General features: G+C 39.4%; 1 protein-coding gene across 4 annotated transcripts in view; it reads left to right on the forward strand.

Moving 5' to 3' along the window:
* Window positions 1-7977: 7977 nt before the first annotated feature.
* Window positions 7978-12566, forward strand: part of LOC121510901 (serine/threonine-protein kinase VRK1-like) — a 30666-nt gene continuing 26077 nt past the window's right edge. The window contains exons 1-4 of one of the 4 annotated variants that reach the window (XM_041789245.1): window positions 7978-8138; window positions 8364-8509; window positions 8839-8970; window positions 11293-11348. In XM_041789245.1, the coding sequence (XP_041645179.1) occupies window positions 8844-8970; window positions 11293-11348 (183 nt within the window). In that variant the 5' untranslated portion in view covers window positions 7978-8138; window positions 8364-8509; window positions 8839-8843. Of the gene's footprint in view, window positions 8229-8363; window positions 8510-8838; window positions 8971-11292; window positions 11349-12566 lie in introns of all 4 variants that reach the window. The other 3 variants (XM_041789246.1, XM_041789244.1, XM_041789247.1) reach the window with 3 other exon arrangements.

A 12566-nucleotide genomic window follows, 5' to 3' on the forward strand; every position in this document is an offset into this window, starting at 1 on the left:
AGCTGAGAGACAGGGCCAGGAACAAATGATTCATAAAATGAAACAGTTTGAAAACGTCGTTTATGATCAGGGGCAGACTGTTACTGACAAAATGTAACGCCCACAAATGTGCTGACAGGTTTGACTACCGTGGGTAATTAAGCAGTTAAAAACGTCAGGTACTGAGTGAATTTTAGTCTAATTTTTATTGGAGGAAAAATGTAAATGCATGTGTGCATGATTGAGTGAGAGGGAGGAGGTAGAAGTGAGGGCAAAGAGAGTAAAACCTCCTCCATCTCTTTGGCACAACGTCCATACTGAGTGTCTCTCACTGATGGACACAGCACATTAACTGACTCATTATCAGCCTCCCACCATATGGACTCAGGCCGGGGTGGGTCAGAGCCACGGCCGCCCCGATCTGCACCCCCCTAATTAGGACAATTACGCCATCTCCATCACAAGGGCCAGTTACACAAAATGGTGTCACGCCCTCGCCGAGATTGGTGTCACCAAGCCCAGACTATGAGAGGCGGCGGGAGGAAGCTGCACCGGCGCTCTGCAGGCACCACCGAGCGCACAGAGCAATTACCCCGGGTGAGAGGTGGCAGAGTCGGAGGGTGGGCTTGAGAGAGAGGAGGAGAGCAAAAGAGGTTGAGGGCAAGTGAATGGGGAGAAGGAAACAGAGAAAAAATGGACAAGAGGTACAGAAGGGCGAGGGTTAAAACCTGGACCACAGCGAGAGGTTATGGTATCAATGAAGTTAACATTTTGTGACTTTTGGATGGATTGAGTGTGGATGTCCTACTGTACAAGGACATGAGTTTCATTCAGTCATTTAACCTCGGCTGGGCTCGCTGAAGTGAAGTCTTTTGTAGGTGAGAACTGGTGAATGGAATTGTGGGACATTCTGGAAATGTGCTGCAGAAGTAGACAGCCAGGGTTACAAGAGTTTGGGATTTTTAAGTCATTTTAAAACCTTAGTTTAGTGTTAATACTGGTTTTGCTTCCTTACCATTTAATTTTTAATGGTTTAAGTTTATATAATGTGGGATACAAGTCTGATAGAGATTCAACGCTGCTGGAAAAAAATTAAGCATCTTACATTTGAAAAAATATGTTATACTTCAAGTATTAAACAACCCCTGCCACCCACATAAGATAAACAAGCTACAGCACCCACTTGTACAAATGGTCCACCTTGAATAAGAGGAAGATTTGATACAACTTTTGATACAACTTAGGACCTAAAATAAATGTAGGGAATTTAGGGAATTAATCCCAATGACCTTATAGCTATAATATGTTGATTTTTTAAACTGAAATGTCTATTTCCATTTTTACAATACACTTGTTACAATTGTTACAATGTCATTTAGCAGATGCTTTTCTCCAAAGCGACGTACATTTGAGAGCAAGAACAACACAAGCAACAATCTAGACAAGAAGAAACAACATCAGTAAGTGCCATCAAGTGCTTTTTTTAAATGACTACTATGAGGTGGTGGAGTCTATTTTTTAAAAAGGAACAATAGATTAGGTTTGCTACAGTTATCAGATCCATAGGAAGTTTCCCTAAGGGGTGTTGGAAAGGAGACTCCAGCTGGTCGTTGATCCTTGGCTACAGGAAGAACACCTGGGATTCTGTGCTGTCCGTCGGACATGAGGACTAGCTCTTTACTCTTGTAGGGCTTCTTCAGGGAGCATGGGATTTTGCTCGTCCAGTCCAAGTGTTTTTTGTGAACCTGGAGAAGGCTTACAATCATGTCACATGGGGGTCATGTGGGGGGTACTGCAGGAATATGGGGTCCCAAGGCCACTGTGGTGAGCCATCAGGTCCCTGTATAACCAAGGTGAGTGCTGTGTCTGCATCCTAGGCACAAAGTCAAACACATTCCTGGTACGTGTATTGAAATGCAGCAGGATTTTCGGTTTGGCAGCCACAAAATTTTATCCCTGCTTTTTGCAGGTGATGTAGTTTTGTTGGATTCTTCAGCCAGGGACCTCCAGCAGGCATCTGGGCGGTTTGTAGCTGAGTGCAAAGCAGGAGTAGAAATATCTTGGGGTCTTGTTCGCGAGTGAGGGTAGAAACAGCCGTGAGATTTACAAGTTCAGCATAGGCATTACTGCAGATGTTGTATCAGACCGTTGTGAAGAGGGATTTGAGCTACTAGGTAAAGCTCTCTTTAGCAGTCCATCCTCATCAATGACATCAAAGCTTGTTGTTAGCATGGATTCAGCTGCAGGGTACTACTGCCATAGTTAAAAGTATATGTTGAAATTTGCACTGAAATGACTATACTGATTTAAAGGGACAACTCTTATGTTATATCTGTGTTTAAGTTGATTTCTTACGTTACCTTAATTATTCCAACAGCTTTCAAAACTAGAGACAGGCAACTTTTAATACTTATAATGAGACGTGTCTGGTTATGGTGGCTGCCTTCAAAGAGCCACCTTCACAAATATGACTTTTTTATCATTGCTGTTGAAACACTGGATGTTACATGAAAGACTGCAAGAACCTCTCCTGAAAGCTGACCTTTTGTTGCTGCATCTCAGTCATGTTTTCTACTGCTTACTTGTGATGGACCAAAATAATTCTCGGAAATTGGTTTTGATTTCAGTCACCCTGTCTGTGACGTGAGATAGCTTGTGGTCAGATGCCAATAATCGACCTGACAAATAACTGCCTCCACACATAAGGACTTAAGTGCAGTAGACCAGGACTTGACTTTCATGTTTAACCAACTGTAATCTTTGTCTGCTTTAGAGACTTTCACAACTTTTAGAGTAATTAAAATTAATAGGGTTCATGTAACTGGCTGTGTACAACTGTAAATATACATGCGTATGTAAGTAATCTTTGGCAAACACTTAAAGAATTTTCAAATTTGACCAATTCTTTTAATATGAGAGACCCCACACATTGAGGCATATAATCACAGATTTAATAGATTTAATTGAGCAATGACACAATAATCACAGTACACCACACACTGATTAATTCAGCAACACAGTCTTCACTCTCAAAACTCCAACACTTGCATGGTCAAATGTGACTTTAGAGTAAGCAAGCTAAAAGTGGCTAGCTTTACGCTTCATGTTTATTATCATCACTGTCATGGCGGTGTTTGTTGTGCTTCCTCCTTCAGTCAGCTTGCGTCAGTTTTGCATAGCAATCCTGCCCACAGGATTTCTGATTGTAAATATGGAATATGAGTAATATTTATCCCAAGACAGAGCGATTTCTTCCAGTCAGATCGGAGGGAGAAAGACCACTGTAACACACCACACACAACAAGAACACCTGGAACGATCATCTTTGAACCAACCGATAATCAGGCCTTTTCTGGTTTTGGTTGGAAGGGGAAATCAGTCTTAAAATCAGCATGATTATCCTGTAGTGTCTGCCAGGCTTGACATAACTAATGTACCTTGTCACTAAACCAAACAACTAGTCTTTGTTCTTAGACACAGCCAAGTTTTTTGTGATTACAAACTTGACTTTGGCTCATGCCAAGGACTTGCAAGACAAGCACTAGATTGGTGCAGTACTTAAATCGTAATACACATTTGACATGGAGAGGGAATATGCTGCAACTTCTTGCCGAAATAAGGATGTACACAATTGTAAACAGATGCATTGCAATCTCTTTGCAATCATACATATGCCCTATCCATTTATGTTCAGTAAATAGTAGGTATTCAGATGCTATAGGCTCTCTAGAGCAATAATTAGGCCCCATTCATTGGAAGTGTTGTTTAACTGATCTTCAGACAAACAGAGCACATGACTTAAAGCTCATTTTCAATCCAAAGCCTGTTTTCCCAGGTTTCCTTATGACTACCTGATGTTCAACTAGTGATGTTTTATTTTCTTCCTTTCATACCAGAATCCTTGAGTCTTAAATTAGGCCCTGAGGGTGTTTGTAGATCGATGGGCTCACTGCAGGTGCACACTGACAGGAACAACAAGAGAAGGCATTTTCTCTCCCCTTTCATCAGAATAAAACAAGCTTGATTGGGAGCGATGAGTGGAGAGAAGTGCGTGAGTTCCTGTCCACCACCAGTTCTGGTGTTACACTTGTTCCCGCAGCCTGTGTTCATTAGGCAGGCGGGGTATTGACCACGTTGTACAGCAAAACGGAGATCAAGCTGGGTTACAACAGGGACGCCTGGATTCCTGAAACAAACTGGTATTGATTTGAGTAAGTAAGTTGAATAAGAAGTATACAAGAGGCTGCTTTGAAGGCCCAACCCCATGTCAGAATCCACCTCTGCTTTTATTTTATTGCATGTTGCAGCTAACATCAGCTGCCCTTATTGACTATGTTCGAGTATTAATGCGCCGCTGGAGCACATCCTTGTATTAAAAGTAGCAAGGGCACAGTTGGTTCAGTCTGGAACTAAATTTTACTTTCAGCAGGGTCAAATTCTTTGAATTAAGAAGAACAGCCAACAGCTGCCCAATGATAGAGACTCTATAGCAGTAATTAGGCAGGTAAGGACTTTCATTATATTACAAGTGAAGGACATAGCCAGCTGTAAAGACTATTCATTATAATCTGAATAAAAGGAATTTTAAAAAACTGGCTCTAAAAATTAGGTTTGTATTCATTAATATTCAAATGAACTTAGATGTTACATTTGAGATGGTTTATTGAGATTAATAAAGAAAAATTGATTTAAAGTATTTGGTATCCTTATGTCCTGGTATGAATCCCATCAGGGCCTTTGTGGAGTTAACATGTTCTCACCTTGCATGTGTGGGTTCTCTCCGGGTTCTTGCTTCTTCCCACCTCAAAGACATGCTCGTTAGGTTAATTGGTGACTCTAAATTGGCTGTAAGTGTGAGTGAGTGCATGTCTGGTTGTCTGTCTCTGTGTGTCAGCCCTGCTATTGACCAGTCCAGCGTGTACCCTGCCTCTCACCCAATGAAAGCTGAGATAGGCTCCAGCCTCCTGTGACCCCAACAGGATAAGCTGTATAGAAAATGGATGGATGGATTATTTTAGCTTTTTTGAATTGGCTATATTAAAAAGAAAACATGATCTAATGTGACCTCAGGCTTAAAAAAAACAAAAAAAAAAAAAAACATTTTCAGTGTTTGGTCATCAAGACAAGCAACAGATGATCCTGTAAACAGCACATACACTTCATAACTGTAGAGCACTGATCATCAACTGGCGGCCCGGGGGCCACATCAGGCCCCCCAAAGCTTCCTGTCTGGCCCCCGAAAGATCGTTAAATTCAGAAATGGAGGTAAAGAAGATGTTGTGGTTTTAGGAGTATCCTTTGGCTTTAAATGTCTGCAACTGTTAAATCAATCCAACAAACAATTAATATTGAAATTGTTTTAGAAGGACTGAACATTTGATCTGTTTTTACTGAAATTTACTGTCATGATTAGCAGATATTTAAAAAAGGGTTACGGTTGGCAAAAGTGTTACAAAATAATGGGTGATGGGAAAAATGGGTTGTGGAGTGTCACAAAGGGACAAAAATTGGTAAAAAAGTGGTGAAAACAGGAAAAAAAATGGGTGAAAATATCAAAAATGGGGTTAAAATTGGCAAAATAGGGCAAAAAAAAAAAATGAATGGGGTTAAAAGTGTCAAAATAGAAGAAAAGTGGAACCAAGAGGATATAACATGCTGGTGATTTAAAAGGGGTCAAGAATGGAAAAAAATGGGTTAAAAGAGGCAAAAACAGCACAAATAGCCTGGTAATGTTGCAAAAAGGTGTTAAAGGGTGGCAGAATGGGTCAAAAGAAGCAAACATTGATTTAAATGTTGAAAAAATGTTATGAAAAAGGGGCTAAAAAGTGTCAAAAATGGATAAAGTGGGTAAAACATGCAGGAAAACGGGTTTTAGAGTGGTTCAAATCCTGCAAAAAATTGGTAAATATGGGAAAAAGTGGCAAAAGTATTAGAAATGGGTTAAAAGTGGCAAAAATGGTGCAACAAATAATGACCAGGGGTTAAAAAGTGGAAAATAGAAGAAAAGTGGCAATAATGAATAAGAGTGGCTCAAAGAGGATAAAACATGCTGAAAAAATGGTTTAAAACTGGCTAAAGATTTGAAAAAAAAAATGAGGTGAAGAGGCAAAAAGTATCAAAAATGGGTTGAAAGTCTCAAAAACAGCAGAAATAGCCTGGAAAAGTTGCAAAAAGGGGTTTAAGAGCAGCAAAATGGTTGAAAAGTGTCAAACATTGATTTAAAAGTTGAAACAATTATTGAAAAAAATATAACGAAAATGGGTTAAAAAGTGGCAAAAAATGGATAAGAGTGGGTAAAACATGCAGGAAAAGTGGTTTAAGGGGGGTTAAAATCTTGCAAAAATTGGTAAAAGAGGAAAAAAGGTGCAAAAGTGTCAAAAATGGTTTAAAAGTGTCAAAAATGGGGGATAGATAGGGACAGATCTCCCTGGTAATGACTAAAAATGTCTTAATACTTATTACTTAATACTACTACAATAATATTTCAATCAGACCAAAATATTTATTTATTTATTTATTTTTTGTGTGTATTTGAAAGTCCAGCCCCCACGGTCCCTGTTGAGAATAAATCTGGCCCTTGTGCAGATGTACTTGATGACCTCTACTGTAGAGCCATGATAAATGCCTGATAGGCTCTAAAAACTTTGACATTCTTCACAGTTTTGGGCAGCTGTAGCTCAGTCTGGAGAGACTTGAGGTGGGAACTGGGATGTCACTGGATGAAATCCCCGGATTCAGTGTGCAAATTGATCTGGTTGCTGAAGAGGAGTCAGCTCACTTCTAAAGTATAGCTGAGGTGTCCTTACAAGGCACTGAAAACTTGATCAATGAAAAAAACTCTCAAACAGATGCAGCTAATATTCAGATGCTGAAAACAACAAAAACTTGCTACAGTAAAAATCCCTTTAAACAATAACTGTTGAGGAAAAAACTGCTGATCAAGTACTGGAAAAAGGAAATGACAGAATAATGAAACTTATTAACTCTCATTATAAGGCAGACACAGAAATGAAACCAAAAGGTTTCTTTCTTTCTTGAAATACATTCCCCCATTGATTGGTATTGCACTTTTCCAATTGGTACAATCCTGATTTTCACATTTGAAACTGGTAACATGCAGGTTTTATCATTTTTTAATACTAAATCACATTAATCCCATTTCCCCTCAGAAGAAAAATATATTTATACTGGTGATATATTAGGTATTACACGGGGGAGCAAATTGAGAACACTTTACTGGCGCTCTGCGCAATACAGTATCACCTTCAAAATCATTTTATTAGTCCATAAAACTCTCAGAGATTCCCAAATGATTGGTGAGGGGGCCTGAAGTGACTCTAAAAACAAAATCACTGCAGACCTGAAGTCTATCACTGCTGTGTCTTTATTCAAAACTAAAATAAAACCTATATTCTACAAAGAATTTCTGGGTTGGCGTTACTGTGATCCTTGTATGGTTGTATGCCCTGTTTCTTTCCTTGTTATGCTTCCCACTGTTAAATTTATCAGTCTTGTGTCTGATGTGATTGTTCACAAGCTGTCTAAAGTGTTTTTAATGATTGTGAGAATAATTGTTGATCTATTTAACCTCTCAATGTAAAGCACATTAAGCTTTCCTGTAATGAAAGGTGCTCCATAAATAAAGTTGCTTGCTTGTTATATAAAAAGATAGGCTGACAGTCATATAGATATTTCTCTTTTAGGTGTGCTTTGCCTTTGAGGTTGTTGTTTTCTCTTAATAAAAGATACTTAATCAAGTACTGAATATGCTGCACAAAGTTTCAGGGCTTAAACATGAAATTAATGAAGGCATCCGGTTTTAGATGATTATTCGTAAATCATCCGGTGATATTCTCAATCTTTAAAATAATAAAACACATAATCCTTTTACTGGGAACTCCCGCCTCTCCTGCTCTTCTATTGGCTAACGGCTTACTGTAAGTCATATCATTGGCTGTGGGGCGTAGCGGGAGGGACAATTTCAGGAAGTGATCGTGATTCGCTTTTGCTTCTCACCGGCAGATAAAGAACTGTTTCTGAGGAAATAAAAACGGAAAGAATTTCAAAAACCCTGGCAGGTTATAATTATGTTTGTACACTGAGAGCTCAACTGACAACGGACAGCTTGCGTTGCTACGGAAGCCGGCGGACGAACGTCTGTGAGTAGTTTAGTGATAAACAAAGTTAGCTTCTTTACAGCTAAATACGCTTTTCTAATGTTTATCAAGACGTTGCTTACTTCCCACAAGGTAATCTTTAACGCTTGTTTAACAGATTTCCGTCGTTATACGGTTAACTGCCCAACGTAGTCAGTTATTACTAACGTTTAATGAACTCCGTACATTTATTATTTGACAGTCTGCCTTTCATTTCATTCTGACCAGACACTTACCAGGTGGACAAAAACAATATAAGGCTCGGTTTTCAGCTAATTCTGGCCTTGAAACAACACTATGAAAGTTTGCTGCTAAACTACAACCTCTCTCAATGGAAAGAGCTGAAGTTCAGTTAAATTAACTAAAAGGAAAAGGTAGACGATGCTTGATTTACTTTTGTTGATGAGTTAATTAACTCAGATTATATTCTGATATCAGATACTTTAAACTGTTTTATTGGTTTCTGAGTATGTGTAACGATATAATACGTTATGTCACATGATTTATTTAACTTAACCCACTTTGTGTTGTTTAAACCCAGTTTTTTTCAGTGAGTGCAGAGCATTTTTACAGATCAGTTTTGTTCCAGCGTAGTGTTGTACTGGTTAGACCAGTTTTGTGTTAATCATTCACCTTCAGTAATTTCACAAGTGTATTTCATTCTTAAAATGATTTTCACAGACATTTCCTTGAACTTGTCTAGTTTAAATGGCACCAAGAAAGACAGCATTACCCAAACCGCTCCCAGACGGCTTCATACTGACAGACATGGAGAAGAAGAAATGGAGACTGGGGAAAATCATTGGACAGGGTGGCTTTGGACTGATCTATCTTGGTAATAAAAATACAGTGTTTCATGACATACCTACACACACATTAACAATGTACACCCCCCCTACGTAATTCAATAGATGCACATGCTGAAGAGTAGAATAATATTCCTGTGTTTCATAGCCAAATACATGTATTGTTTCAAGGAGCCTATACACTAGCTGATCTGTTTTGTAAACTTGCTTATCTTAAAATGTTTCAACTCTGCTGCTTTTTTTGTTACGTTGCTGTATTTCCCCATCTCCTCCTTAAGATGTCTGTAATCAGCTTCAAATGACCCTTTGTCTTGTTTTCTCTTGACATGCTATCGCATTCATACCTCAGGGTCTATCTGAAGGAGAGCTGGTCCATAATGCCCTCCTATTGATACAGCAGGACAAGTTCATAATTGTTTCCTCTTTAGTTTTACAGTTATCCTCACACACCTGGCTGTAGCTTCCTCTTTATTATTTTACTTAGGCCAAGTTTATTACAGGATCAAGTTTATTACAAAGTAAATACAGTGGTGTGAAAAAGTATTTGCCCCCTTTCTGATTCCTGAGTTTTTTTGCATATTTATCACACTTAAATGTTTTGGATCATCAAACCAGTTTTTATATTTCACAAAGACAACCCAAGTAAATAGAAAATGGGTTGGGGATCCAAACCTCTCTGGCCCTGTGTGAAAAAGTAATTGCCCCCTGAACCTAACTGGTTGTGCCACCCTTGGCAGCAATAACTGAAATCAAGCATTTGCGATAACGGGTGATAAGTGTTTCTCATCACTGTGGAGGAATTTTGACCCACTCTTCTTCACAGAATTGCTTTAACTCAGCCATATAAGGAGGGTTTTTCAGCATGAACTGCCGTTTAATGTCACACCACAGCATCTCAGTTGGATTTAAGTCCAGACCCTGACTGGGCCACTCCAACACCTTAATTTAGTTTTTCTTGAGCCATTCAGAGGTGGACTTGCAGGTGTATTTCGGGTTGTTGTCCTGCTGCATAACCCAAGAGCGCTTGAGCTTGAGGGCACATACTGATGGCTGGACGTTTGCCTTCAGGATTTTCTGGTAGACAGCAAAATTCATTGTTCCATCAATCACAGCAAGTGGTCCAGGTCCTGAAGCAGCAAAGCAGCCCCAGACCATCACACTGCCACCAGCATGTTTGGCTGTTGGCATGATGTTCTTTTTTATCAAATGCTGTTATTTTTACGCCCAATATAATGGGACTCAAACCTTCCAAAAAGTTCAACTTTTGTCTCGTTAGTCCACAGAATATTTCTCCATAAGTCTTGAGGATCATCAAGATGTTTCATGGAAAATGTGAGACGAGCCTTTGTGCTCTTTTTGGTCAGCAGTGGTTTTGGCCTTGGTATTCTCCCATGGGTGCCATTTTTGCCCAGTGTCTTTCTTATGGTTGAGTCATGAACTCTGATCTTAACTGAGGCCAGTGAGGCCTACAGGTCTTCGGATGTCGTTCTAGGTTCTTTTGTGACCTACTGGATGAGTCGTGGTTGCACTCTCAGAGTGATTTTGGTTGGCCGACCACTCCTGGGAAGGTTCACCACTGTTCCTTGTTTTCTTCATTTGTGGATAATGGCTCTGACTGTGGTTTACTGGAGTCCCAAAGCCTTGGAAATGGCTTTGTAACCTTTTCCAGACTGATAGATTCCAATCACTTTGTTTTTTTCATTTGTTCTTGAATTTCTTTGGCTCGTGGCATGATGTGTTTCTTTTTGAGATCTTGAAGCCTACTTCATTTTGTCTGACAGTTTCTATTTAAGTGATTTTTTTGATTAAACAAATCTGGCGGTAATCAGGCCTGGGTGTGGCCAGTGAAATTGAACTCAGCTTTCCAAAAACAGTGGTTAATTGCACTTAACTCATGGTTTAACAAGGGGGGCAATTACTTTTTTACACAGGGCCAGAGAGGTTTGGATTCCCCCCCTTAAAAAATTAGGTAATCTTTCAAACACTGCATAATCCATTTACTTGGGTTGTCTTTGTAAAATATAAAAATTGGTTTGATGATCCGAAACATTTAAGTGTGATAAATATGCAAAAAACTCAAGAATCAGAAAGGGGGCAAATACTTTTTCACACCACTGTAGATGATAGTCAAACTACAATGTATTTTCGATTGTTTGAAATGGAAAGCAGTCTATATTGACAAGATATTATGCCTAACTTAGTAACAGTAACCAAGGAGGGCAAAGCCTGACAAAGGATCAGTTTCTTAAATTTACAAATTCAGTTTACAAGCAAAACAAACACACGATGTACCACATATGTGTATATTGCAACTGTCTCATCTTCCCTCTCTGTCTTCTGTTGTCTCAAAGCCTCCCAGGATGTAGACAGACCTGTAGCAGCAGACACTGACTTTGTCATCAAAGTGGTGAGTACATCTGTGGAGGACACAGTCACAGACACCCTATCTGTTAAACAGATATTCTATGTTGCAATTTATCCTGCAGCTGCAGATTTGATATTTGGCATTTGGCTGATTATTGGTATCGTTCTATCAGTTTGCCGATAACTGATAAAGTAAATTAACCAAAAAGTGCACTACTTTGGCTTCACTGCAAAGTGTGTCTTCCCCTCTGGCTTTATTTTCACTTTCCAGTCTACCCAAATGTCCCACATACAACACAATCTGACTGGCTAGATTTCACATGAGTACCAGCCAATAAACACTTATGGCCAAACCAATTTCTACCCCTTATTCCTACCCCTTGCCCCTTGAAACAGAGTGGTAAGGGGTAGGTGTGAAAACCTTCCCTTAAGAAATGAGACGCCCCTTGATTGCTGTACATCAGCACACATTGCAGATAAACAGTGCGTCATCAGAAGTGACAATAAAGCTTCGACCATCTCGTTCATACTATGGATCTCCGTGTCGATCTTCTCCATATATTTAGAAAGTTAATAGTTGTGATTTACACGTGTACATACCGAAAATACAATAAACTCCAATCCCTAGTAGCTAAAGGTTGAATGAGAAAACACAACTGTTGTATTTTCTATAATCATTTATGAATGCTTAAATACATTTACACGCCTCCTAAGTTGTCTATTGTGCAGTTTCGCAAGTGAATGCAGAGCATGGTGGGAAATTCATCATACCCCTTGGTTTCAAATGTGGTCCTGAAAAATCTTTGGTATTGGTATTGGTATACCCCTCCAACTGAGGTGAATGTGCAAAACCAAGGGGAAGGGCTAAGATAAGGGCTAAGGGGTAGGAATGGGATCGACCCTTAAGCCTGGGCACCACCAACACAGTGAGCAAGTGGAATCACTTCCTGTTTTTTTTCTGCTGCTACTATGTTTCTCTGTGCCATTACTCATGCTGACAAAGCCAGGGCTAAATTGTTAACTCACTGAGTGCCAGCCCTTTTATAAAATGGAAAGTGGCTTGTGCATTTTTGGCCATTTTGAGTCATCTTTCAAGACCCACAGAATATTTTGTACTATGACTCTGAAAACACCAAATATCTCAAATGAAAGAAGAAACTCTATTTCATCATGGAAAAAATGTTTGTTTGCACCTTGTTCTGTTCTTGATTGATCTGAAGTTGAATAGAGGCTAGTTTCACAAAAAAGACCACAGTTTTTC

This window comes from Cheilinus undulatus, linkage group 6 (genome assembly GCF_018320785.1).
Source record: "Cheilinus undulatus linkage group 6, ASM1832078v1, whole genome shotgun sequence".
NCBI classification, from domain to species: domain Eukaryota; kingdom Metazoa; phylum Chordata; class Actinopteri; order Labriformes; family Labridae; genus Cheilinus; species Cheilinus undulatus.